This window comes from Eriocheir sinensis, chromosome 4 (assembly GCF_024679095.1).
Source record: "Eriocheir sinensis breed Jianghai 21 chromosome 4, ASM2467909v1, whole genome shotgun sequence".
NCBI lineage: Eukaryota > Metazoa > Arthropoda > Malacostraca > Decapoda > Varunidae > Eriocheir > Eriocheir sinensis.
The window spans coordinates 13,281,156-13,300,535 of NC_066512.1; the positions used below are offsets into that span (position 1 = coordinate 13,281,156).

A 19,380-nucleotide genomic window follows, 5' to 3' on the forward strand; every position below is an offset into this window, starting at 1 on the left:
GTGGTAGAATGGGTGAAGCATGGTGCAGTCATACCTCAGTTTACGAGCTTAATTCGTAACAGAGTTGTGCTCGCAAACCAAATGAACACACACTGTAGTGATGAAAACACAAAGATCACACACTACAGCACAAACGTTAGCAGAAATGTGCGGGTGGGTGCTACCTTTGTGAGTGTACAACACAGACTGAGACCTCATTCCCATAGTTTTCCACTCTGAGCGCTTTCATCTTGTGGCAAACAAAGGGAACCCACGCTCGCATCTTCAACTTGTACAAACAGGATACTCATGCACTAAGAATGCCGCTCATAAAACAAGACATTTTTAGTGATTTTTTTTTGCTAATAAATAAAAACAATCGTAAAGTAAGGCACTCATAAACCTAGCTATTATTGTACTCTGAAATGGTTGGAAATGTGATGAGAATGAATGATGAAGATTTTATTAAAAAAATGTATGAGAACAAGATTGAGGGAATGAATCAATGGAGTAGATAAGTTCTGGAAAGAGTTAGCATGTAATTAAATATACAAAGAGGGAGACTCTCCTGCCATGGCCACCCCAACTAACTAACAAACAGGGATCCCTTGAGGAAAATTCCTCTAAAGGGGCAAATTCTCAGATAAGGTAGATGTAGTATATATTTTAAGAATTGGTGGCACATAATGGCTGAAGAACAGTCAGTCACCTGTTCATGCAATCTCATTTTTTAGAAAACATGCCTGCTTAACCTTCCTTCCTCCCTCCAGATAGCAAAATCTAATGCCTGTACTCACCCTTGCCAGAGGCCAGTGGGTCCACCCCTATGGAGGCACACATCTCCTGAAACTGCTTCCTGAACTGAGGATTTTTCTTTATTTCATTTTTATGTTTTGCAGCAAAATTTTCCAAGTGTTCACGAAACTTTTCCATCTGAAGTGTCATCTGAAACAGAGAAAATGGTTGCGAATGTAAAATTTTAAATAATAGGAAACAAGATTATTCTCTTAGTTTACCACATACAGTAAAACCCCGATTATCCGAAATGGAAGGGGGGAAGCCTCTTTCGGATAAGCCGATTTTTCGGATAATCCGGATTTATGGCCGCCATTTTGATCGCCGCCAGTTTGATCGTCGGCATTGTGTTCTGCTGTATGGTAAGGACGACTTTCTTCCTTTTCCCGGTTTCTTTCGGCATGGTGATGTAGAAAGAAGTGAGGTCGAAGCACAGGTAGAACGCGATGCGACTGCCCAGTGTGAAGTGTGTGACGCGACTGCCGCCGACTGATGATGTAAACAATGAAACCAAACAAACACACGCTACGCTAAACAAAGTAGTACGCTTAAAACATGTGATGTAAATGTTTTATTGTATGTTTGTCAGTGTGTCTCCTTGTCTGGACCAGTGTACGTTGATACTTGTGAGCGTTGCAGATCTGAATTGTGAATGTTGCAGAGTGCGATTGTGAATGGTTGTGCAAGCTTGCAAGTGTGACCTTGATGCATCGTGCAGGTGGAGACACAGTATGATGACTCATATTATCGCGCAACTCGTATGTTGGAAGGGGAATGTGGCATGGAGTGGAGAGGGGAGTCGTGTTTGTGTCGTTGTCTTGAGAGTACGGTGTGAGAGTAGTCGCAGTAGTTTGTTCGTCAGCACCTACGTCCTTGCTGGGGCGAAGGTGCGGACGTGGTGTTGTTGAGAGTTTGTTTAATGTTTTTTGTCTAATACATTGATCTATTCGTTACAAGCTATTTCGGCAATACGTATTAGAAAGCATATTCATTTTAACTGTTCTTATCAATTTTAAATGTGTTAATATAGTACATATGTACGTAGTTACTTTTATTTATTTTTGATGTTTTATAACGTTTTAGTATAGAAAAAAAAATTTTAATTGCATTATCCAGATCAATTTCGGATAATCCGGTTTTTCGGATAATCGGGGTTTTACTGTATTATCAAGCAATTTGATCAATATCTGGAAAGCTCAAGAAACCATGATAAAGAAAAAAGTGTGGTGAGGTGGAGGGAAGGTAATATATATGTAACACAAAGAGGAACAGCCTCCAAAAGATAAGTCAGTGTGACTCAGATCCTTGACTCATGGCCACACTAAGATGAAGGTCGTCAGTTTGAATCTACTCTCTGTGTGTCTTCAAAATACGGGGTAAATTGTGCACCATAATACTCTGCTTCCTCTGTACCTGTTCCAGCTGGTTCTCCTGCAGCTCACTTCCCTTTTCCTTGAACTTGTCCTGCTGTATCTTCTGCCGCTGGATGGCTCCAACACCTGCCCGACGCCGCATTGTTGACCTGAAATTTAAAGATTTTAAATATAACACATGGAGTAGGTATAACAATAGTAACTGGTCTACTATAAAATGCATTTCACTAACAGCCATTTTGTTTTTACCAATAGAACTGTTCAGGGTTGTTTGATTTAAATTTAGTTGATTTAAATCACTGATTTGAATCAAGATTTTTTTTTTTTTAATTATTTATTTAAATCTATTTAAATTATATATATATATATATATATATATATATATATATATATATATATATATATATATCTATATATATATATATTTTTTTTTAAGGTCATTGTTTAAATCTTGATCTGATTGCAGGGCAACAACACAGAAAAGAAAGATAAACAAAGAAAACACTCTTAACTTTGATATCAATGATTTCCTGATCACCAACTTCACAAATTTTCCTGAGCTGGTCAGTTCATTATATATAGCCTACCTATCTTCAATCAGCTATATATGGTCTGTCTAGTGGCCTGGAGCAGAACAAGACATTGACTGCCTTTCTGATGACATCTTGCTGAGGAAGAGGAAGATGTTCTTTTGTGTTACCAATTTCCATGTTACCAATTTCATGAGCCAAAACATTTAGAATGTGTGCAGTGCAACCATGGATTAGCAACTTCAGTTCATGCAAGATGGCACCACTATAAACACTCGCCTGCGCCAGAACGGGCTGGGCCGACCATCAGGACCCACCGGGAAGAAGCCTTGGACCGACCGTCAGGATCCACCGGGAAGAAGCCTACCGGCGCAACTAAGTCTGACCTCATATAGCAAGTTTCTCACCCATTTAATTTTTTTTTTATGCCTCTATGGTCTAGTGGTTGGTGTGCCTAGCTATGAATCCGTGGGCTCAGATTCAAATTTCAGCCTGGGCAGTCTGCGTGCAGCTCATCCAACTGTTAATCGTTTCCTGACCCTCCTAGGCTAAGGTCACGACCCCCGCTCGCTCCGGCTAGAGTGTTAACCGTGATACAGTGATTCAGTGTTAACCGTGATCCCTTGATTTAGTGTTAACCGTGATACAGTGTTAACCGCTATTCCGTGTTTCAGTGTTAACCGTGATTCAGTGATTCAGTGTTAACCGCTATTCCGTGTTTCAGTGTTAACCGTGATACAGTGATTCAGTGTTAACCGCTATTCCGTGTTTCAGTGTTAACCGTGATTCAGTGATTCAGTGTTAACCGCTGTTCCGTGTTTCAGTGTTAACCGTGATTCAGTGTTAACCGCTATTCCGTGTTTCAGTGTTAACCGTGATACAGTGATTCAGTGTTAACCGCTATTCCGTGTTTCAGTGTTAACCGTGATACAGTGATTCAGTGTTGACCGCTATTCCGTGTTTCAGTGTTAACCGTGATTCAGTGATTTAGTGCTGACCGTGATCCCTTGATTTAGTGTTAACCGCTATTCCGTGAGTCAGTGTTAATCGCGACTCTGTGATTCGGTGTTAACCGCGATACCGTGATTCAGTGTTAACCGTGATTCCGTAATTCAGTGCTCATCGTGATTCCTCAATTTACTGTTAACCGCGATTCCGTGAATTAGTGTTCACCAAGTGTCAATCTTTATACGCCATCGAGGACTTTAACTGTAGTTGATATTACTTGAAGAGGTTGGACATCGCTCATCGGTAACTTCATCGTCGCTTCACTGCCTAAGCAGACATCACCGCCGCTGTGGAACGCTAAGTGTCATAATTCTACTGCTTCCCGTACCTGTCACAGGGTAACAAAGTAAAGTATTTCAACAACAGCACATTGTTTAAACATAAACCCGAGTGATACATTTACACACTTATTATAGCGAGTATTTTATTTATTTTATTACTATAGTAAACGGTCAGATCACAACTCACTGTATTTTCTTGTTCATTACCAATCGTTCCTGAACCCCGCCCTATTTATTTCCAGGGTACTCCGGTACCGCCCGTTAAGTCTGAAATTTTCCGGGATTAGTGAGGTCGGCTAATCTTTTCACCGGCACTCCTCACCAAGACAGTCAGGTGTTCACACTGTTCACACGCCCATATCCCACAGCCACCCTAATCAACACAGGTATTTCTAATTCTATTTTAATCACCTTCCCTACTCCTCCTCTCCTCCTCCTCCTAACTCCTTCCAGGTGTTCAGTTGAGCTCCTTCCTGGTATTCAGCAAGCCACTAAATATATCATAACTAAAGTTTAATCATGCCCAAATATTTCACTTGCGGTAATTGTTCGCAGAAGATCCACTTTCAACTCAGCGAGTCTAAATGTAAAGCTCGATTAACGATGAGTTGAAACGCTCAAACGTTCTGATATTCCAGCTTCCTCCACCTCAAACTCATATTCTGACGTTCTGCCTGAACCCGCCTCCATCCTTACTATTCCTTCCGCCCCATCCACCTCCCTTGCTACCTCATCTCATCACCACTCCATCTTCCGATCTCCTCTGCCTCGCCTCAACCACCCCACTCCTCTGCAACGCTGGAACCGCCGCCACCCCTACCATTCCTTCTATCCCATCCACCTCCCTTGCTACCTCATCAACTCCCCCTCTCTCTTCCTCCAACACCCTTGACTCCTCCCTATCCTCATCACCACTCCATCTTCCCTTCCACCTTCAACACGATCTCCTCTGCCACCCTTACCATTCATTCTACTCCATCCACCTCCCTTCCACCCCCATCCACAGTACCACCCCCCCCCTCTCTCCTCTCCCTCTCCCCTCAACACCCTTGACTCCTCCCTATCCTCATCACCACTCCATCCTCCACTTCCATCTCCAACACGAACTCAACCTCCGCCTCCTCCTCCACTTCTGATACCACATCTCCTCCACCCACACCTCACCCTCCACCCTTCCCCAATCACCCACTACTATCACCACCACCACTTCCAAACCCACCTTAGCCCGCTCGCCTCCTCTGTACCCGCGCCCTTCCAGAAGAAATCACAAGACCATTCTACCAGCTGTCACTTGTACGAACCAGACGCTGTTTCCTGGTATGGGCAAACTAACTACTAGAGTCAATTTAGTTGGAGTGAGTGGCCAACGAGGCAGGTTTTGTGGTCGGAATACGGTGACGACGGCAGCGTTCTGTATCCCGGAGCCAAACTGGACGATATTGAATCAGCTGTCGATGCAGTTTCAGTAAATGCGAAGGACGACAAACCAACGACCTTCAGTCAACTCAAATTCAGGACGTCATTCGGAAATAAAAGACAAGTCCCCTCTCATCATCGTCTGAATTCTACCGAGAGTCAATACGTTCGCCGGATACAACAACAGTAAAGCGTACGGCGTCAACACTAGTCTAAAGCAGTTATGTAACGATGAAGGCGCCAGCGCCCAGATTTGTTTACTTGAACGAGGTTGGTTCGGCGCGCTAGGAAGGCTCCTGAACGATGGCTATTCAAAAACTGGAGGCGAGGGCAGGCAACCCTGCAACCTTGAAACGAAACGTAAGCGTCGATGCGGCTTGCAGAAACTGTGTACCAACGGGCGCCTCCGACAAGCGAACTCATTCAACACGACGCGGCCAAACCAGTAGTCACATTTCCATTTTGAAAACAAATGCAGTCTATTACCCAAAAAAACGAAAAATCAGTATATTGCATAACTGAAACCAGAGATGTGGTAGCCATCACAGAGACTTTGGCAACTCTGCACATCTAGTATCTGAACTGTCATTTCGAACAAAAAAAAAAAATGCACAAGAAAAGAGGAGAGGAGGAAGCTTGACGTAAAAAGTACGCTCCCTGCCATAAAAATAAACCAAACAGGACGCAGAATTAACACTCCGTCATGTGTGAAATAACTGCGAAAAATAAGAAACTAACATGACACTGCCCTACGAAGAGCTTCACTCTAACACAAAAAAAAAAAGCAATAATAATGGGGACTTTAATTGCCCTAACATTGACTGGGTAACAGGCATAGAAATGGTGGAGGATTCGTTCCTCACAAGTTGTAACTCAACCAACAAGAGAAAACAATCTGCTGGATCTGGTATTAGTAAGCGACCCTGACCATTCGCGACTGTGAAGTTGGTGAAAAACAAAAAGCAATTCAACCTAGCCCGTGAGCTTTGGGAGTAGAAAAAACTACAGTGCCGACGAAACCCAGGCGAGTAATGGTGCCGTAGATCACCCTATTCGGAGTAGTAAACGCAACTACGAAAACAAATGAAAGTAAAATCCAATATTGGTCCCCTGACAGACGCCTGACCCCCTGACCGCCGAGGGGCCCCGAAAATTGAAATTGACTCAATAGACGAAAAGAAGAAGAAATTTGATAATATCGACACACGAACAAGTCAACGACCCTGACGGTTTGTCCCCGCCGGTTTATTAAAAGAGCTAAAACACAAAACTTCAGCCACTCACTACAAACTAGTTAGTTTCTAGAAGACATAATGTAATCTCCGACACCCAGCATGGCTTCAGAAACAAAGCCTGCCCCTAACGAATTTATTTATCTTCTTTTTCCAATATAGATAAGAGATGCCATCCCCACACATCCCCAGTATACCTATATCTCAGAAAGCCTTCGAGTCGTACCGCACGAGACTCCGAGAGACTTGGCACTGACCGGGCATTGGAGCAATCTCCACGCGTGGTGGATATTTGTGGCTCCGACAGAAAAAAAAAAGGTACACTCAAACGGACAGCCTTCCGATCACTCGTATGCAGTACACAGTTCTGGTCTCTAATTACAGAAAGGACATTGATTAACCTTAGGGCTCACAACCAGATGAACGACTCAGCGACTCAAACTCTTTTACATTAGAGAAAAAACGCCTACGAGGAGATATGTCACTGACAAATCTTCCTTTCAGAAAGTAGTATGCGAATACTATATCAACTCTCAAAATAGAATCGACCGTACTTTCGCTGCGTGGGGAGTAAACTGAATATTATCTGCTCCCAGGCCCCAGGCTGTCGAGCAGATTAAAGGCTTTCTGTTGCCTGCGTTTCCATGTTTTTTTTTTCCATGTTTTTTTTTTTTTTTTTCCTATCCAGGCTGGGGCTGGATTCTTCATACCATTTACCAGACCTCTGTCTGGTAAGTTTCGCGGTATCTCCGCCCACCCGGTAAATCTGCAGTCATCAACCACTTACTGGACCCTTGGTAAGGCCAAAAGTTACCGCGGCAACGAGCACCTGTGAGTGAGTTACTGCAGGCGTGGTAAGTGGGTAAACACTGCCATGGCTCATGTTCGGAGGCGATTTTGAGCCTATGTATATTTTTACTTCGTGACGTGCCCTACACCATCAGAAGCAGAAAAGCATGCAGATTTAGGATCTGGGTTTATAAAAGCGATGTGACAAAAACCAGCTGAGTATGGAGTTGAAGAGAAATAAATGCAAGAAAATGTGTACTCCCTATTCATTTAACTCTGATTTTCGTATGTGTATTTACACATTATTATTACAATCTTATGCTTGTGTGATGCAGAATTTTCTCAGGAAGATGATGGTGGTCTCCATTTTTCTCAAAAATGAATGTCAGGAAATGGGGTGGGAGTGAGGTGTGTGAAGTCGTCGGTTTGGGATGAACTGGACACACCCGTGCACGGCCTCAGGCGGCTTCACTTGCAGGCTGCAGTCTATAGTATGTAGGTCTGTGGAACCGTCCACCCACATGACTTTTCCCTGCTTGTTAAAACACTTCAGAGGGAATAATGTTCTCATCTGTGACAGTCACCTCCCGTCTCAAATCTCCAATATTCTTGCTGTGGAGTTTAACATCGTAGAATTTTGCTCTGACCTCCTCCACACTACTCACGAAGCCACTCACGCCATTCACCTCAGCAGCCACAGCTTCCCACGCCCACACCCATTGCTTGGCTGCACCAGTGAGGCATGATGACAATGGCCCCCTAGCCAATTTTGGTTGCGAGGGGCGAGTATGGGCAAACATTAGAATAATACCCAATCTTGTGATAGCGAGGCACGCTGTTGGCGTTAGCGACGGAAAACTATGAAGTAACATACACAAATGTTCAGAATATAGGCTACACAACGAGTATATTTTTATTTCAAGGATAAATATACAAATAACGTACATTCATTCGTAAAAAACGCATCTAAATGAGGGATTACAAAGCTATTTGTTTTAAGGCAGTATTTATGCCCGTACAATACACATGTCTTGATTTTGAAGTCTGTGTACTAGTAAACAAACGACATGTGAAAGCTGAAATACAGCATCAAAGGGCTATCCAGCCCAACCAATCGTTGCAACGGTGCGAGTTACCAGAGCGTTACCATACCGTTGATGAATCCCGTGTTTCAAAGATGCTGCAGCTCTGGTAGCGCTCCGGTAAATGTGAGAGATACAGGAGGTGTGGCTGGTAAGATTGATGAATCCGGGCCCTGGTCGATAAATGGGTACCTAGGGAAACCTAGGGAAACATTTTGGCGCGCACGGCGATCCCGGATACGGCGCGGGGCGCTGTTTTGGCCCGGCCATAGTGAGTTTCTTTATGTGCACCATTTAATTCTGCATGTTTTCATATATAATACATAATGATTATGTTGAGTTTATGGCTGAAAACTTGTTATATTCAATAGTGACATTTGAAATTCGGCGCGCGCAGCAATCCCAGATACGGCGCGGGGTGTTGTTTTGGCCCGGCCGTAGTGAGTTTCTTTATGTGCACCACTTAATTCTGCATGTTTTCATATATAATATGATATATATAATATACATGATGATTATGTTGAGTTTATGGCTGAAAATTTGTTATATTCAATAGCGACATTTGAAATTCGGCGCGTACAGCGATCTCGGATACAGCGCAGAGCACTGTTTTGGCCCGGCCGTAGTGAGTTTCTTTATGTGCACCATTTAATTCTGCATGTTTTCATATATAATACATGATGATTATGTTGAGTTTATGACTGAAAACTTGTTATATTCAATAGCGACATTAGAAGTTCGGCGCGTGCGGCGATCTCGGATACGGCGCGGAGCACTGTTTAGGCCCGGCCGTGGTGAAGGGGTTAAAAAGAACCTGAAAATTATATAAGGCAAGGGAAAGAAGGGAAGATGGTGCGTTTTCTGATGACATTTTGCACCTTTTTGACCCCTAAGCGGCGTTGTCCGACTCTATTTCATTGCTATGACTTTAATCCCAGAGCAGAGCTGTTTTTTCGTATGTTGGTGTATTTCTTGCATCATCTGTTAACATAATCATCATGTGTGGGCGAGGAAATATATATTTTTGGAATATTAAAGTTGACATCAAGCTAAAACAAGGAGAAAATTAGAGTTGGCTCAGAGCTCAAACTTGCAAACTATAAACATAACTCTTGCCACGGAGAAATCATCTGCCGCTGGATGGGGGGCATATACAAAGGATTAAGCACAGGTGATCTGTAGTCATCCTCTAGGAACAAATCGTTGAATTCCTCCATCTTCCTACTTCCGACACTGTGCACTCTTGAGTACTTGGGTCTGAAGAGCGATGTACATATACACGAGTTATTCCCGGGCAGTGGCGCCTATCGTCTGGCAGCGGGGCTGTAATTCGTGTTCAGTAAAATGCTGTATTGTATGCGATCGTTTGATTTGACGGTGATGACACTACTGAAAACGCCTTTAGTTATGATGCGAGAATACTCCAACATGTGTTTTAAACTAATGTAGAGAATACTATAGAGGTTTATATTAATTTAATTATATTCATTGATAAAAAAAAAAAAAAAAAAACTGATTTAAATAAAAAAATCTGATTTAAATTAAAAAAAAATCTTTTTTTTTTCAATAAAAAAATCAACAACTCCGGAAATATCAAACATTAATGTTTTACTTAATTTTCTTTCAGATTATACATACATATAGCACAGAGTATAAGCTTATTTCATATCACTCTATAATCCCTACATACCTTAGAAATTATATAGGCTACTGAGATAAGTAAAGTTTAGACAAGTTAGACAATTCTTGAATGGTGCAATGATCAAATGCTAACAAGATTTAACAGTACAAAACCTACCGTATATAAAACACATGGTTGTGGGAACAGCTATAAAGACCAAGGAAATTGTGGGGGCAATAGCAGACATTGCACTGATGATGTCTAGCTGAACTGAAGCAATTCTGTATTTTCAGGGACATTCAAATTTAGTAAATAAATTCTTTTTGTTGTTGTTTTCTTGTTTCTGCCTATGGCGCCAGTAGGCTTTCTTGGTGGAGGCTGATAGTTGGCCCCAGCCTGTCATGGCACAGGCAAGTGTTTAAAGTGGTGCCATCTTTCTTGGCTCATGCTGCCCCCCAGAGCTCAACTTTGATCCTCTCTTTAGAGAAAGAATCTAGAGTCCAAGTTGATAAGTGGTCTTCAGGACAGCATGTGGGTAGTCTTAGGCCACTCGGCCATGACTGAAAAATCCCAGCTTGCGGTGGCAGGCAGGACACAAATCTGTGCCCTTCTGAACGAAGCGCCCACAGGCTAACCACTCAGCCACTGCCTCCACAAATGGTAATGGTGGCTGTTTGCTTGACAACACACGAAAAGTTAACGAGGAGAAGAAACAAAAGTTGAAAATAATCAACACAAAATAAGGAAAATCAGCAAAACCTGAGGTGAATATTGCACCTTCATATTATGGATCAGCCCAGTACTTGAAAACAAAGGTGAAAAGTCTTTAAGGGGCGTGCAGTGATTTTACACAATTACCTCTTTTTCCTTGTACTGCAGATTATGATGAAACTTTCATTTCTAGTAAATTTCTAATGAAGTGTTTCTCATTGATTTGCCTTCCTTTTTTACATTAATTCCTAGTTATAGGTAGCGAGGTATTCAGAAAAACGATTTACAATAGGAAAAGTTACCTGAGTAAATAAAAACATGAAAACTTATCCGGAAGGAAGTTTCATCAGTAAAACTCCAGTTTTCACCCAACTTCATTCGAAGTTCCCAGGTCTCACCAGTCACTATCATAGCCCACTGCCAATACGCATGACGAAACAGGTTAAATTAACCCATAAAGCGTCGGCAAATAATAATAGGTTTATTCACCAAGAAGCAAAATACAAAGGATCGTGAAAGATTTCATGTTTCTGATAAGATCTTGGCATACAGTGAATCAATTTTAGAGTTACCATTTGCATACTCAGATTTTGTTGATACAGTTAAGAAGAAAAGAAATAAGTTTCTTTAAAAAAATATAATTGAAGAATAAAAGAGTAAAAAGTAAAAAGTTAAAATTAAAAAAAAAAAGTCTACCAATGTAAAAAAAAAAAAAAAAAAAAAAAAAAAAAAAGACACCTTGTGATTTCGCCAGAGCCGGCCACATCTTGGACTCTTTTTCTTAGCAAAACCAGTCTTAAATGATGCGAAAGGAATGGAAATGACAGTCATTGCACCCAGAACTGACTGAAGTGGTATTACATGCACAAGATATTCCGCACTAAAGTTAGTGGCTTAGCGATACCTTATGAATATAGTTTTTTCACTTCCTCTTTTTCTCACACTTCGAACAATGAGTTGGGAACATGCATAGCATCGTTACTGTGTTGAGAGAAAAACAACATGTCATATTTTAGCTTCAAGAAATTATACAGTCACGAAAAAAGCCCTTTCCCATATGATTGGTTTTGCGTAATTGTTTTTTTCCTTTTCTGCAGCTGTCTGGGTGGAGAATGTGTGTGTGTGTGTGTATTTACCTATATGTAGTCTACAGGGCCCGAGCTAAGCTCTAATAGTCCCGTCTCCATATCTACATTCATCCAGCCTTTCCTTCATTTGATGGACACTGCTCGCCTCCACCACCTCTTCCCGCAAGCTGTTCCATGTGTTAACATTTCTATGTGGAAAACTATACTTCTTCAAGTCACTCAAACAGGTTCCTTTATTTAGTTTCTTTCCATGTCCTCTCAGCCCCTAAGTTCTCACAGTAGAGAGATCATCTCTATCCACCTCATCAAACTTATTTGCCAACTTATACATACAGTGTGATCAGATCTCCTCTCTCCCTTCTTTGTTCCAGTGTCATCAAGTCCATCTCCTTCAATCTGTCTTCACAGTTTCACACGTCATATTCGAGAGTTCTGGGACCATTTTATTTGCAATTCTGTACTCTTGTGTGTGTGTGTGTGTGTGTGTGTATTTACCTAGTTGTAGTTTTACAGGGCCCGGGCTTACGATCGTGTGGTCCCGTCTCCATATCTGTATTTGTCCAACTTTTCCTTAAAGTTATGCACACTTTTCGCCGATACTACATCCTCACTTAGTCTGTTCCAAACCTCTATATTTCTTTGCGGGAAGCTTTATTTCTTTATGTCTCTCAAGCATTTTCCCTTCCTCAATTTTTTAGTCCTCTTGTGTTCCTGGTGTTTATTCCTTCTCTTAGCAGTAACTCTTCATTACAGGTAACTCTCGATTTACGCAAGTTTAGTTTACACGTGTTTTAAATAACGCGGGGTCCAAAATCCAAATAAATGTTTGATTTACACGTTTTTTCACTTATACGCGATATTTTATGGAGTAGCCACCAGATGTCTCACGCAACTGGAGTTACACGGCGCCGCGGCCACACAGCTGAGCTCAGTTCTTCCCGTGCGCTACTTGAACAACAATACAGTACCCACGCTGCCACGCTACTCAACAATAGGGGTGGGCAGGTACCGGTACCAGTACTGGTACTAACAGTACCAGCTATATGGTACGGTACCGGTACCAGACGGCTCGATACCAGTACCAGACTGCTCGGTACCGGTACCAATACTAGCCAGTCGCTCATGGTGTCCCTCATTTCTTCCTCACACGAGTGAGGCTGAGGCTGAGTGCCTGAGTGGATATCTCGGTGATATGGATATTCTCTCTCTCTCTCTCTCCACTGAATGAAGTGAATATTTATTTTTCGATAGAAACCTACCTCTTGTTTGATTTACATTGTTTTTGATTTATGCGACCTCTTCAAGGACACAATACTCGCATAAATCGAGAGTTACCTGTATCTACTTCTTCCATTTTAATCAATAATTTATAAATTTGTATTAGGTCTCTTCTTTGCTTCAGTGTTGGTAGGTCCATTTCCTTTAACCTTTCTTCATATGTCAATCCCTCCAGTGCTGGAACCATTTTTGTTGCCATCCTTTGCATTCTTTCTAGTTTTTTTTATGTGTTTCTTCTTATGGGGAGACCACACTGCCTCCGCATATTCCAATTTTGATCTAATCATAGTGGTTATTAACTTTTTCATCATATCCTTATCCATGTAATGGAATACTAATCCTATATTTCTTACCATTTTGTATGTATCACCGAATATCCTATTAACATGTCTTTCAGGCTGTTGATTATCCTGTATTGTCACTCCCAGCTCTCTCTCTTCTTGAACTTTCTTTAATATTTCTCCATCTCCCATTCTATATGTCCATTTTGGTCTCCCTTCACTCTTTCCCATTTCCATTACATGACATTTCTTCACATTGAATTCCATCTCCCATTTCATACTCCATTCCAAATCTTATGCCGGTCACCTTGCAGAATTTCACAGCCTTTACTGCTTATGTGTCTCAGCAGTTTCCATCGTCTGCCAATACCGATCCTTGAGGCGCTCAACTATCTACAATTCTCCATTCCAATTTTATGTCCTTTATCATTGTTCTCATCTCTCTTCCCCTGAAGTAACTTTCCATCCAGCTCTTCATTTTCCCTTTCAGTCCTCCTTTATTCTCCAGCTTCCATAGTAGTCTTGTATGTGGAACTTTGTCAAAAGCCTTCTTCAGGTCCAAGTACATGCAATCAACCCATCCATCCCTCTCCTGTATTATGTCTGTCACTCGAGTAAAAGCTCACCAAGTTTGTTACACGTGAGCGCCCTTTTCTAAAGCCATACTGTTTTTTTGTGATTATATTATGTTCTAGAAATTTCGTCCATTGTTTCTTTATCACTTTTTCGCATATCTTACATATTACACTAGTCAATGATACTGGTCTGTAGTTCAGGGGTTCTTCCTTTTTTCTACTTTTGTATATAGGGACCACCTCAGCCCTCCGCCATTCCTTTGGTATTTTACCAGTTGTTATTGAGCATTTTATGATATCCTATATCGGCCCAACCAGCTGGTTTCTGCATTCTTTCAATATATAACCTGAGACTCCATCCGGTCCTACTGCTTTCCTCTCATCTAGCTCCTCCATTATTTTATATATCTCCTCTTCAGTTACTATTACTTCATCCATATGAACATTTATCTTGTTATCTTTTGGTTCATTGAATTGTGATTCTTTTGTAAAAACTTGCTGGAACCTTTTATTTAGCAGCTCAGTCATGTCTTTAGGATCTTTGATTATCTTATTTCCATCATTCAATCTTTCTATTGTTTCCCTTGGTTTGATTTTTCCATTTATGAATCTATAAAACAGTTTAGGTTCTTCCTTGCACTTTTCGACAATATCCTTTTCATATCCTTTCTCTTCTCTCCTTATTTTCACGTATTCATTTCTTGCTATCATAAAATCTTCTTTATTCTTTTGATTCTGATTTCTTTTCAATCTCTTCCCCGCTTTGTCTCCTTTTTCCCTTCCCTATGCACATCTTGCATTAAACCAATCCTTTTTTCCTTTTTCTTTGGGTTTATATTCTGGTACATATTTCATAACTCCTTGTTCATACACCTCCATAAAAATATCATACTTTTCTTGCACCTCTCTTGTTCTCTTTAACTTTTCCCAGTCTGGCTCTCCATAGTATTTCCTGAGATTTTCCATGTCTGCCTTCCTATAGTTTAACCTGTTTCTTTTATATGATTTGTCTCCTTCATTTCCTTCCTCCTCTGTTTCCATCTCTATTAGCTATCATGTGATCACTCTTTCCCAGGGGGCACCCATACCTTAATTCATTCAACAAGTGCATTCCCTTTGTTAACACCAGGTCCAGTCTCGCCGGTTCGTCTTCACTTCTGTATCTCGTATTTTCCTTAACATAAGAACATAAGAACATTTCCTTAACATAAGAATATAAGGACATAGGGAGACTGCAAGAGGCCTAATGGCCTACACAGGGCAGCTCCAGATTTCCCCCACTACCACCCGTCATCCTTGTCCATTTAGCTATCCAGTCAACTTTTAAAACAAGCTATCGTTCCTGCACTCACTATGTGATTGCATCATCAAATTTTCCATCGTCAATTTTAAAAATCTCTCCCTCCATGTGTGTGTGTGAGAGAGAGAGAGAGAGAGAGAGAGAGAGAGAGAGAGTTTGTGTCTAAAAATCAAATTGATGGCAACCACCAGATACCCCACGTGTGTTGCCTTTCAGAGTGCAAATATTTTTCGAATAAAATGTATTTGTTTTCCATCCAACAAAACGAAAGGCATATCATAATTCATATCGCACCAAAAAACACTAGAAATGGGGAGAGTAAGTAATGGAAATTAGAATGTGTTCCTATTAGCAGGGTCAAAGCACCATAAGGCAGCTACCACAAAAATAATGGAGCAGAAACTGCTACAAAATTGAAAACTAATAAAAGGAAAAAAGATAATATTCATGTTAGCAGGGACAAGGAGGCAGCATAAACGGTGCGTGTAATGTATGAGAGCAGTACTATATGGAGACGTTTTGAGGACGTAATTTATCAGGAAAAGGATGGGAGGAGGGCGACGTATCTCATACGTCTCCGATGCTTGAATGCCTGAGAGCGGCTGACGTATCTCTTACATCTCTGATGCTTTACGGGTTATGTATCAAAATCAATTAAATATAACAAGTGAAATTAAAATTAAACCCCAATATAGGGGGCTTCACCCACTTCACCCCCCCCCCTACTACAGGGGGGCTTTCCCCAATTTACCTCCCTAACATTTTTGAGAATAAAGAAAAAAATATCACAGGAACGAGTAATTTGCAAAAAATGGTACAAAGAAATGTTGAAGAGCACATCACATAAAATAGTGTCAGTTAAGATTCATTTAAGTACTGTGCCAGTATCTCATTATCTACTTTATGAAACATCACTATCTCTTCATATATTTTTTCTACAAACCTTCAACAGTCATGGAAATGCTTTCAAAATCCAATTAAAAGACTTTCTTTTTACTGTTGAAAATAGGAGATAATGTTTACGAAAGCGTGTTGCCTCCTCTGGTGCTAGCTGCGGCGACGTGGGTGCCGCCGCTGCAGCCGCAAAATAGCTCGCAGAGGGTTTAGAGTGGGGGAGCATATTTAAACTACTCCAACCGAACTTTACAACCTGCTAACGGGGGGGGCGGGCTGCGCCCCCCTCGACCCCCCCTCCACTTGTATATGCGACTTATTTCTGCGAGGAGGTATTTCTCGCAACACCGGCTGCACCGTCGCCGTGGCCGTCACCAGAGCAAAACTTATTTTTATGCAAATACCGCGAATTTTATCATGGAGCATGAATATAACCTAACCTAACCTTAGCTGACCTAACAAAACCCTCTGCGAGCTATTTTGCGACGACAGCGACGGCGGCGGCACCGTCGCTGCGGCCAGCACCAGAGGAGCGACGCGCTTTCATAAACATTATCCCCTATTTTCAAGAGTGAAAAAAAGTCCTTGAATTTAATTTTGAAAGCGTTTCCATGACTGCTGAAGGTTTGTAGAAAAGATGGTTAAGATTCGTTTTAGATCCGTGCCAGTATCTCATTACCTACCTTATGAAGCATCAGTATCTCTTCATATGTCTTTTCTACAAACCTTCAACAGTCATGGAAATGCTTTGAAAATCCAATTCAAGGACTTTTTTTTTACTCTTGAAAATAGGGGATAATGTTTATGAAAGCGTGTCGCCTCCTCACGACGGCCGCGGCGACGCTGCAGCCGGTGTTGCAAGAAATACCTCCTCGCTGAAATAAGTCACATATACATGTAGTGGGTCCAGGGGGGGGGCGTAGCCCCCTGGTTAGAAAGGGAGGTCGAGGGGGGCGCAGCCCCCCCCATTAGTAGGTAGTAAAGTTCGGTTGGAGTAGTTTAAATATGCTCCCCGACCCTAAACCCTCTGCGAGCTATTTTACGGCTGCGGCGGCTGCAGCGTCACCGCGGCCGCCACCAGAGAAGGCGACACGCTTTCATAAACATTATCCTCTATTTTCAAGAGTAAAAAAAAGTCCTTGAATTGGATTTTCAAAGCATTTCCATGACTGATGAAGGTTTGTAGAAAAGATATATAAAGAGATAGTGATGTTTCATAAAGTAGATTATGAGATACTGGCACGGAGCTAAAACGAATCTTTACCGAAAAGATATATGAAGAGATAGTGATGTTTCATAAAGTAGATAATGAGATACTGGTACAGTACTAAAACGAATCTTTACCAATAGTGTCAACCACCAGAGTGAAATTGGTAAAAGATTGGACTAATACCATTTCGCCTGCCATTCTCAGTTGGGTGTTGTTATAAATATTTACCTACCGGTAACTAGATGGTGTACCAGAAAATAGTTCCAGGCTGATCATGCTGTCCTAATCACTCAGATCCTTCAAACCTTAGACGATCATCCCAGGAAAAGCCAAAAAACGGGTTTACAAAAATCTGCAGACAAGAATGATGATCCTCTGCCTATACCAGCAGGTTGTTCATATGTCACACAAGGAGTTTTTACAATAGCTGGCTACAACCTTCCCTGGATATCTGAAGCTTGTTTACTTTACTAATAAATTCCCAAAATGTGCCATTTAGGTAACTGCATTTATTCTCACCATGAAGAATGTCGCTTTTTTTCTGTGCCTCTTTTTCTCTGCACCAATCTTTTCTCCATTAGTCCACATTACACCACAGGCCCAGCACACCACAGCTCTGGTGCCATAGTACACACGCACCACCTCTCTCTTCCCTTACCTCTTCCTACACAGCCCCTGCGGTGCCTCAGTGCATGGGTGGCCGGAACTGACACCTCAAACCCCGTCCACTCCAGCGGCTATTCACTGCTCAGCTGCTGGCGCCCAGTGTTTACTGGCGGCAGTGATACCAGCCAGCCTTGGCAGGCCGAAAGGGGCTCGAAAAAAGAGTTTAACATGAAACAAACGTTGAATTTGAATACTTTATGGTATATAGTCTACATAAATAAGGAAAATTGTACCATAAAAAAATCTAGATCTCGCATGCCTCATACTTCACACAGAACCTTCATCAGAAATCAAAGTGAATTATAGCGGCGGAAAACAGCGGCCTTGGCAACATTGCCGTGGCTGTGTGCAGTGCTTGGAGGAATAATACATGGAGTGGCCCTCAGCGGGCCACTCTTCACTGAGGTGAAGCATGGGGGGGTAGGGGTGGGCATTACTCGCTTCCAGATCGTCGGAGTAAATGAGCTTGTCTGCCTTATTTCTTCCATATATATGTTTTTTTTAGTTATTCAACTGCTGCAGTATATGCACTAAGGATGTATGCACAGGTTTTCATAGAAAAAAACACCAGCATTTCCTTGTCTTAAATTTATTCTGTAGAAGCTGAGAAGAAATGTTCCACACCCGCCTTGATCCCTCCCACTTCCTCGGTATAATATTCATTATATATTGATCATGGCCTTACATTTAATTTAGAAGGATGTACAGCCATATATGTAGAGCGTCTAAAGGCGCGATTCCACCGAGGCAACATTTTGGCAACATATGTGGCATATGCTACGTGCGTTTCCACCAGTTCAACATGTAGCATGCACCCAAGGCAAGTATAGAGAGATATCGTCACTCATAGAACGTGAAGAACCAAATTTTGAAATGAGCTTTTTTATTAGGACCTCTCGGATGTTTTTTTTAATGTTATGAACTACTACAATAAAATAAAAAAAAGATGTGCATTTTTTGTTATATACCCCGTGAAGCAATTGTCGGTGAATAAAAAATATAAATAAAAATGTTCACGGCATCTCATCCTGGACGATGATTGGCTGGCGTCTCGATAAGCTCCGCCCTTTCCTCGAGTTTGATCATTTCATCTTGCTGTTCTTCCTCGGCATTTGTTTACTCAAGTCAGACTCGCCGCTCACTTCACGCCTTGGCCTTGGGTCTGTGCGTGAGCGGCGAGTCCGACTTGAGTAAACAAATGCTGAGGCGAAAGAACATGTGCACTGTCACGGCTCGGCTTATGATCGGAGGCGATTTTGACCCTATGTATA

General features: G+C 41.7%; 1 protein-coding gene across 1 annotated transcript in view; it reads right to left on the reverse strand.

Moving 5' to 3' along the window:
• Positions 1-18,202, reverse strand: part of LOC127008559 (vacuolar-sorting protein SNF8-like) — a 58,705-nt gene extending 40,503 nt beyond the window's left edge. The window contains exons 1-3 of the mRNA XM_050880749.1: positions 18,102-18,202; positions 2,188-2,296; positions 777-924 (exon numbers count right to left, since the gene is read on the reverse strand). Coding sequence (XP_050736706.1) covers positions 777-924; positions 2,188-2,289 — 250 coding nt within the window. The 5' untranslated portion in view covers positions 2,290-2,296; positions 18,102-18,202. The remainder of the gene's footprint in view (positions 1-776; positions 925-2,187; positions 2,297-18,101) is intronic.
• Between the last annotated feature and the right edge of the window lie 1,178 nt (positions 18,203-19,380).